The following is a 10,457-nucleotide window of genomic DNA, read 5'->3' on the forward strand; positions in this document are numbered from 1 at the left end:
ATAGGTAATAGTTTCTTAAGCGCTTATTATTATTATTATAGAAACCTTATAGAGTAGTATCCTCCTTCTCTATATTAGAAGGGTTAGAGAGTTTAAAAAAAATACAAAATATAATATAATACAAAAATATAATATAAATATAATATAATATAATATAAATATAATACATGTATTTATATTATATTATATAGGAAAGATAATACATATATTTGTATTTGTATTATATTATATCTGTATTATATTTTGTATAATATACAACTATATAATATAAAAAATAAAAATAATTCAAAATTAGTAAATTAATTATATATAGTACTATTAACCTTCTTTTATAGTATAGTATTATTTATATATTTTATTTAAAATATAGTATACTTAAAAACTAAGATATAGTAAAGTTTATTAAGTATTATTTATAAGTATTTACTACTAGTACTATATAAGTAATATAGATAAAAGAACTATATATTACTTAAAGTATAATATATTAATATACTATAACTATACTAAAGTTACTATTAATAACTAACTATATAATAACTAACTATATAATAACTAACTATATTATAACTAACTATATAATAACTAACTATATAATAAATAGCTTTTAATACCTAACTATATAATAAATAGCTTTTAATACGTAGCTATGTAATAACTAACTATATAATAAATAGCTTTTAATACCTAACTATATAATAACTAACTATATAATAACTAACTATATAATAACTAACTATATAATAACTAACTATATAATAACTAACTATATAATAACTAATTATATAAAAATTAATAAATAGCTTTTAATACCTAGCTATATAATAACTAACTATATAATAACTAACTATATAATAACTAACTATATAATAACTAACTATATAATAACTAACTATATAATAAATAGCTTTTAATACCTAACTATATAATAAGTTAATAACTAACTATATAATAAATAGCTTTTAATACCTAACTATATAATAACTAACTATATAATAAATAGCTTTTAATACTTAACTATATAATAACTAACTATATAATAAATAGCTTTTAATAGCTAACTATATAATAAGTTAATAACTAACTATATAATAAATAGCTTTTAATACCTAACTATATAATAACTAACTATATAATAAATAGCTTTTAATACTTAACTATATAATAACTAACTTTATAATAAATAGCTTTTAATAGCTAACTATATAATAACTAACTATATAATAACTAACTATATTATAACTATCTATATAATAACTAACTATATAATAACTAACTATATAATAACTAACTATATAATAAATAGCTCTTAGTAACTAGAATCCTCTTCTATCTCTCCTACTTCTTTAAAATCTTCTATTTCTTTATCTTTTACTTCTTCTTCTATAATACTCCCTTCTTCTTTAGATAAGTATTTAAAGCCTATATTAAATAAACTACTATATATCTTAGGTATATAAAAAGAGCTATCTAAGCCCTCTAAATTACTAGATTATTGCTAGCCTTTTAAAAGCATTAATTTTTTTCTAGTATTATTTGTTAAATTAGTTCTTCTTTTAGTAATAATATTACTAGACTAGTTAAAACTACTTTCTACTGCAGCAGAAGTAGGAGGTATAGCTAAGTATTTTCTTGCTAATATAGATAAAATAGGAAATTTCTCTATATTATTCTTCTACCACTCTAAAGAATTTGCCTAAATAATAGTTAGTATATACTATATAATATTATATTAAATTATTTTAAAAATATTATAGTTATAGTCTATAAATAAATCTTTTATAGTTTTTAAAACTAGTTAAATATATTAAAAGTCTTACTTACTTTGTTTCCTATAGGGGATAAAGAATAATAATTTTCTAATTCATTTTCTCTTATTTTAGCTGCTTGTTGTTTACTTTATATAGGGTAAAAATCCTTAAATTCCTTAGGCTTAGGCTTAGGAATAGGTATTTTTAATTTATTTTTACCTATAGGCCTTTCTCTAGGCTTAGATAAATCTATAGTAAATCTATTTGCTTTTTTACTAGTACTACTAGTAGGAAGATCAGAAGAAGAATTAGAGTTATAGTTATTATCCTTAATTTTAATAGTTTTATTTAAACTAGGAATATATAACTCTTCTTTATTATTTTTTCCTAGATCTTTAATAATCTTTTGTTTTAGCCTAAAATATAGAAATAATAAATTAGTATATTATAACTATAAGTATATTAAAGGTAAATATAATAACTAGAAGTATATTAATATAGTTATTATAGTTAAGTTACTTACTTATTATATTCTTCTTTAAGATCTTTTTTTACTTTTACCTCTAGCCAAGAAGGTAAATAAGCCTTTAAATAAGTATTATTAAAAAACTGTTGTATATTCTACTTAGGTTCTAAAATAGAACCTAAAATATAAGGCTTAAATTTAGGATAATTAGCATATGTAATAGGTAAAGAAAAATAAGTATTAAGCTTATTTTTTCCTTTTTCTATAGCATCTATAAAGTGCTTAGCATAAGGGTCTTGTGGTTTATTACTCTATAAAATATATTAGTAAGTTTAGTAAAATTAAATTAATATTTAATAATTATTATTAATAATAAACTTAAAGATATTTATAGTAGTTTATTATATTAATATAAAAGATTAATAACTTACTAAGTCTCCTACTATAGGCTTTTGCTGTTCTTTATGGTAATTTAACTCCCTTTCTAAAGTTAAATTAATATTAGTAACCAAAATAATAGCTTATCTATAGTAGTAAAGGTTTAATATTGCATTTGTATAGTAGGGCATAAAAAGCTTCTAATAAATCCTTAATATGCTGTAGTTATAACTAGTTTCTTAGAATTATAGCTTTAAATATAGGGTTTTTAGTACTAGACCCTAGGGTAATTAAGGCTGGCTTTAATTCTAAAGCAGTACTAATTATTATATATATAGAATTCTATCTAGTATTATTACCTATTAAATTATTAGTTTATATATAAATATAATAATATTAATATAATTTATAACTTATTTTATAAACTTACAAAGAGGTATTTTAGTTCTATTATAGTTATAAGGTATAGTAGGATCTTTAAGCTCTTTATTATACTTAATAGCTTATAAAAACTCTTTATATAAGCTAGTATTATTTTTAAGTAATATAGCTATTCTTTTAATAGCGCCTATAATACCTAATATTATAGAGATAATAATTAGTATTTATTAAATTATTATTATTATTAATAAGTATTATTAAAAAAGTAATAGACTTACTAGTATTTGCCTTTAAGACTTTTTCTTTTTCTATAGTATTTAATTCTTTAATTTCTCTATTATAATCGTTAATAATAGTAATATTCTTAAACTCTTTAATAATAGTATCTTAGTAGAAGTATTAATAAAGGTATTAACAATATCTTTAGCAATAATATTAAATATATGTGCAGTACACCTAATATTAAATATATTATTATTATAAGATAACTTATAATTATTAATAATATTAGATAAAAAGGTATTATTATTATAGCTATTATCTCTAGTAAAGCTATAATAAGTTAGTTACTAGTTTATTATTTATATATAATTTAATAATTAATACTTACCTTATAACTCTACTAAAAGAATATTATAACCTTCTATAATATTAGACTTAAATACTTTACTAAGATATACACCAGTATGTGCACTATCTAGAGCCTTAAAGCCTATTAATATTATTAGTATATATACTCTTAATATAATATATTAGTAATTAAATAATAAAAAGTTAAATACCTAGGATTTTATAGTCTAATATAAAGTCACTATTAATAAAGGTACCTATAATGCCTAGGTAGCTCTTAGAGTCTATAGAAGTCTATATATCTAGTTGTAAAGATATATAACTATAGTTATTAAAGTAATTACTTAAGTAAAATAATATAGTATCTTTAGTAGTATTAAATAAAGTATTAATACTACTTATTACTTTACTATAGTATAACTTAGACTATTACTATAATATAATAAATATAGTTAGTTAAATACTATTATAAGCTATAGAATATTATTTTTAAAATTAACTTATAGATTAAAATATTCTAATAAATTATTAAAGTTATTAGAAGTAATAATATAAAAAGGTAAGTTATTATTAATTAAAAACTTAATACAGTTAATAACTGCTGTCTCTAGTTCAAAAATAGTATTTAAAAGCCAAGGTCTTTTAAAGTTACTATTTATAGAAGTATTACTTATAAAGTTATTAATATTTGCTTAACTTATTCTATAATTTCTACTATTAATCTAGTTTTTAACTATAGAGAGTTAAAGAGTTAGTTAATATCTTTAAAAGAATAATATTTAATAAATAAAATAAAATATATATATATATATAACTTACTAGATATTTTAGAAGGATCTCCTTCTTCTTCTTCTTTAATAATTATATTAGGATGTTTTTGTTTATAATGTACTTGGCCTTGCTAGCTTGAAATCTTCTAGCCTTAGTTTTAAAGCTAAAGTTACAGTTAGGCATATTACATTTACATATAATTTCCCTAGGTCTACTATAGTTAATAGTACTTAAATTATAAGTAAATAGCTTATTTACTATAATATAAGAATTAGTAGGCTTAATAGTATAAGTAAGACTATTCTCTGATGTGTCTATATATTAATTTTTTTTTCCTTTTATTTTATTAGTTAAAGAGTTTGCTGTAACTTGAGAAGAAGCTTCGCTATCTGTTATATTAGAAGAGCTCTCGTAAAAAGAATAAGAATCGTTAGATGCTGTTATTTTTTTAGATATATTTAATAATAAAATATAAAATATAGTTTTATAGGTTTTAATAAGTTATTTTAAAGTAATAGTTATAATATAATATAGTAAGTAGTCTTTCTTAAGGTTATATTTATATATTATATTATAGGTAATATAGTATATAGTGTTATAAGTTAAGTAAAATATAGTTAATAGTAAAGATAAAATAAAGAATTAGAAAGAGAGAAAAAGATAGTATATATATTTATTTTATTATAATTATTTACTATATAATAAAGTATATAACTAAGAAAGTATAACTATAAGATATAACTATAAGATAAAACTATAACTATAACTATAAAGTATAACTATAAACTATAATTATAAAGTATAAGTATAAAGTATAACTATAAGCTATAAGTAAAAACTATAACTTATAAACTATTACTTATAGTCTATAAGTATAAAGTATAACTATAAACTATAATCTATAAGATATAATTATACACTATAATTATTAAGTATAACTATAAAGTATAACTATAAAGTATAACTATAAAGTATAACTATAAACTAAAACTATAGAATATAATTATAAGATATAACTATAAACTATATAAATAAACTTATAAGTATAAATATTATTAGTATAGTATATAAATATAAAGTTTATAGCTTTTTAAAGATACTTATAATTTAAAATTATAAGTTACTTATTAGATTATTTATATTATAAATTAGTTATATAAGAGCTTCTTAAGTATTAATATTATATACTCTATATAACTTTTAGACTTTTTTCTAGGGTACTTCTTTTTAGATTATTTACTTTTACTTAACTAATCTTTTACTTATATATAATATAGTATAGTATTATTAATATCTTTTTAATTATTATATAACTACTTACTATAACTATAAGACCTTTTCTAGGGTACTTTCTTTAGAATATTTACTTTTACTTAATTAACTTTTTACTTATATAGTATAGTATTCTTAATATCTCTTTAAGTATAATATAACTATTTACTATAACTTATAAGTATAAGACCTTTTCTAGGGTACTTTTTCTTAAGATATTTACTTTTCTTTTACTAACCTTTTACTTATATAGTATAATATTCTTAATATCTTTTTAAGTATTATATAACTACTTACTATAACTATAAGACCTTTTCTAGAGTACTTTTCTTTTAAAAATATCTACTTTTTCTAAACTAGCTTATTGTTTATATAAAGTAATATTCTTAATATTCTTTTAATTATTATATAACTACTTACTATAACTATAAGACCTTTCTAGGGTAATTTCTTAACTTATACTACTTACTTATAACCAGAGTATTAAAAAAATACAATACAAATATAATATAAATACAATACATGTATTTGTATTTTTTTCTAGTATAATACAATACATGTATTTGTATTTGTATTTTTTCCTATACTTAATACAATACAAATACAAATACATGTATTGTATTTTGTATATTATACAAAATACAAAGAAAAAATACAAGATTAATTCTTTTTATATATATATATATAGTAGTCTAATAATATATAAGTAAGAATATGTTAGTAGGTTTATATATATATTTATATATTAAAAAAATATTTTATTAATACTAATACTATTACTTCTTTATATATATATATAAAAGTAGTTATATTATTATTTACTCTTAGTTACTTAGTTAGTAATACTAAGACTCCTTAGATTATTACTATAAAGAGTATTTAGAATAATATTAGTAATATAATATTTCTTTACTTCTTTAATATTATAGTTTAAAACCTTATCTATATTACTTTTTTATTAGTTATAGTAGTTATAACTAATACTATACTTTATAGTATTCCTAATAGTATTCTATTATATAATATACTAGTATAAGTAATAGTTTAACTTTAATTAAATATAATACACTATATTAATACTATTACTATTATATATATAGAAAGTAATTATATTATTATTTACTATTAGTTATATAGTTATTACTTTTAAGACTTTTAACTTTAATATTATAAAGTAATTAGGATAATATAAGTAGTATACTATTTTTTACTTCTTTAATATAATAAGTAAAACCTTTATTCTAATCTAGATTTTTTTTAGTTATAGTAATTATAACTAATACTATATTCTATAGTATTACTAATAGTATTTTATTATATAATATATTAGTATAAGTTATAGACTAAGTTTAGTAAAATATAATAATAAAAGCTATTAGATTAGTTACTTTAAAGTCTTAATAAGTACTATATTTTTTACTATTTATTAATTACTATATTAAAGTATAATTAAATATATAAAATATTAATTACTTATTATAATATCTTTATCTTATATTATAGTATTATATTATATAGTATAAGAATAAAATATTTAAAAGTATTTATATTTTACTATTCTTATATATTCTTCTAAAAAGATAGACTATATCTAGAGAAAAAACTAATTCCTAGTTAGTAATATATATAATTTACTAATAATATAGTAGTATTAATAAGTATAATAAAAGGTTAAAAATTAAAAAGTAAAAAGCTATAGATCTAAAGATCTTAAGTATTATAGTATTTATAACTTAAACTACTTTACTAAGTATAATTAAATAGTGTAATTAGATATAAAGATTTTATATTATACTTAAAAGTTATAGCTTATAACTTATACTTTATAAAGTATAAAACCTAAAGTATAATATAAATTATATATAGTTATATTATATATAATATACTACTATAAATAAGTTATACTAAAGTTCTTTATAAACTTAAAGTTATAATTCTTTAAGGTTATATAGCTTATAACTATAATATATACTTATTAGTTATATAACGTATATTATAATATATAACTACTTAATATAATATACTAATTAAAGAAAGAAGTACTTAGAAAAAAAGTCTTATAGTTATATATAGTATATAACACTTAAGAGAATTAATATATATATTAAGTGTTAACTATATAAATATTAATTAAGTTTATAATATAATATATATAATTATACTAAAAATAACTTATGAAATTATTATTATCTTTATATAACTATAGACTATATAGTTATTTACTATACTATAATAAATAAATTATATATAACTATAAACTATAACTTATATAAGTAACTTTTATATTTATATGTTTATTTTTATACTTTTATACTTATTATTCTAGTTATAACTATAGTTATACTTTATAGTTATATTATATAGTTATAGTTTATATATAGTTTATAGTATAGTTATAGTTATATTTTCTAGAAATAGTTATACTATACTTATAGTATATATTTATATTTATAGTTATAATATATATTAATATACTTTTTATAAGTATTTACTTATATAAACAAGTATATATATCTTTATAGTAAAAAATATTCTATTTTTACTTTTTTCTTAATTATTATTTTTATTTTTACTTTATTATATTTTACTTAATATATAAGATATATACTTATAGTTATAATAAACTATATTATATATATTATTAGTTATTTTATAGTTATTATAATTTATTATTTATTATTTATAAGTTATTTTAAAGTTATATTTATAGTTTGTTATATTATAATAGTTATATTATAGTAGTTATATATAGTAGTTATACTTTTTAGTTATTATTATATAATATTATAGTATATATAAGTTATATTCTTATATAGTTAATATATTAATAATTATATTATATATATATATAGTAAGTAGTATATTATAGTAAGTAGGTATATTACCTACTTTTTTATCTTTTAATAACTTAATTTAACTAGATTATATAAAATTAATTAAAAATATATATTACCTTATTCTTTATTAGTATCCTAAACTACCTTATAGGTTTATGTATTATATCTAGTCTTCTGTAATTACTAATTATTATACAAGTGGTTTACTACTCTCTATATAACCCCCCTTTTAGGATATTTCTTTACCTTAGCTTTAATAACGTCCTTTTCTCCTTGTAGTGCCTCTACTTTAGCTATATTAAGTAATCCTCTAAGACATAGTTAGGTCTTTTTAGCCCTCTAGCGCTTACTAAGTACTTTATCCCTATATAAAGTTAATAGTTCTCTGCCTTAATAATAGTAAGTTAATATACTAACTTACTAATACCTTTTAACTATAAGTTAATTACTTTGTACATTAGTGTTAGTAAACTTCCTTAATAGTCCTAATCTTTTTTTTTAATAAGTAGAGCTTTATACCTTTAATTACTATTATTAGTGTCTTTAGGTCTTATAAGCCTAAGCTAGTTAGACATAAGTTAACTAGTGTTAGTGTCTTTAGCTTAAAATCTAGGCAAGAAATAATAACTTTAGGATTAAAAGGTATAAGACTAGCCTATTAAAAACCTACTTATATGTTTATTTCTCTTATTAAAGTAAAGAATACTACTTTAAAGGTAAAAAAGAAGTTATCCTTAGTAATATATATAATTTATATCTATATTATTTTCTTAATTTCTTTGTTGTATAAGTACTTTAAAGGGCTAAAACAGCTAACATTAAGAGGCTAAAGCTTATATAATAAATAAAGAGGTATATATAAAGTAATAATACTTTCTTCTTTATAGTAGTTATTAAATTTAGTTAATTTATAGCTATTATAGCTATCTAGGATTAGAAGGTAATAAGTACCCTTTATATAAGACTTTATATACTAATTAAAGTGCTTTAGCTAATCTAGGCTAATCTTATTTATAGTTTATCTATTTTTACTTAGGTAAATACACTATATAACTAAAAATTTACTATTAAGGTACTATAACAGAAGGTAATATTTACCTTTTATAATAATATACAGAGGTATTACTTAGCTATCTGTATATACACCCTAAATAATAGAAACCTATTTATAATTACTAGGCTACTTTATACAAGGCCTTCTACGTTAGTTAGAAGTTATAATAACCTTTATATATAATAGTATTTCTATTAAGAACCTAGTCTTATTAAAATTATAAATATTATAATCCTATATCTTATACTTTATAATTATGTTTTATATAAGTGTAAACTAGCCTTATATAATCGTAGGATCCTTAGCTAAGGCCCTCTAATAGTTAATTTAACGTTAAAATTATATTTTTAATTAGGGTTATTATTATATAAAGTTCTCTGTTTATTAAGGTCTAATATATGTCCTATTGTATATATTAAGGAGTTAATTAGCTATATCTTGTACGTCTTCTTGTTACAGAGGAAATCCTTAATTAATTAGGTTAATAACCTTTTTAAGAATTACTTCCTCTTTAGATATAGTTATCTTTATTAATTTTAAACACGTCTTAGCTTATATGACTTTTTTAGCGCGTTAATAATAGAGTATAGTTTTAGGCATATTATAGATAGAGGCTACCTTTTGTATAAATAGATTTTAGTCTTTTTAGATAGCTATAATTACAAAGATAATTTAGCTTTCTTAAGAAGAGGATTCTATTATTGTATATAAAGAAAGGTTAATATAAGGATAAAGCTAGTAGAAATAAGGTAGACGTGTACTACTTACTATAATATGCTACTTACTATGTATATACGTTACTATATATTAATAAATTTAGTGTTATATTATATTTATTATTAATATAGTGCTTAATAGTTATTACTAAATCTTAGTTTTTAAGTATATAATATTTTAAGTAAAATATATAAATAATACTATACTATATATAAAAATTAAGTAATATTATATATAGTTAATTTACTAATTTTAATTAT

At 18.0% G+C, this 10,457-nt stretch overlaps 1 protein-coding gene across 1 annotated transcript; it reads right to left on the reverse strand.

The window, feature by feature from the left end:
- Positions 1 to 1,675: 1,675 nt before the first annotated feature.
- Positions 1,676 to 4,500, reverse strand: LY79DRAFT_585460 (uncharacterized protein; the record flags this gene model as incomplete). The annotated part of the gene is made up of 11 exons (XM_060560499.1): positions 1,676 to 1,696; positions 1,825 to 1,832; positions 1,971 to 2,000; positions 2,313 to 2,336; position 2,528; positions 2,649 to 2,701; positions 3,255 to 3,284; positions 3,647 to 3,688; positions 3,804 to 3,840; positions 3,957 to 3,978; positions 4,439 to 4,500. 11 exons carry the CDS (start codon positions 4,498 to 4,500, stop codon positions 1,676 to 1,678), a joined length of 330 nt encoding a protein of 109 aa, XP_060406766.1.
- Between the last annotated feature and the right edge of the window lie 5,957 nt (positions 4,501 to 10,457).

This window comes from Colletotrichum navitas (genome assembly GCF_030913465.1).
Source record: "Colletotrichum navitas strain CBS 125086 chromosome Unknown LY79scaffold_265, whole genome shotgun sequence".
Classification (NCBI taxonomy): Eukaryota; Fungi; Ascomycota; class Sordariomycetes; order Glomerellales; family Glomerellaceae; genus Colletotrichum; species Colletotrichum navitas.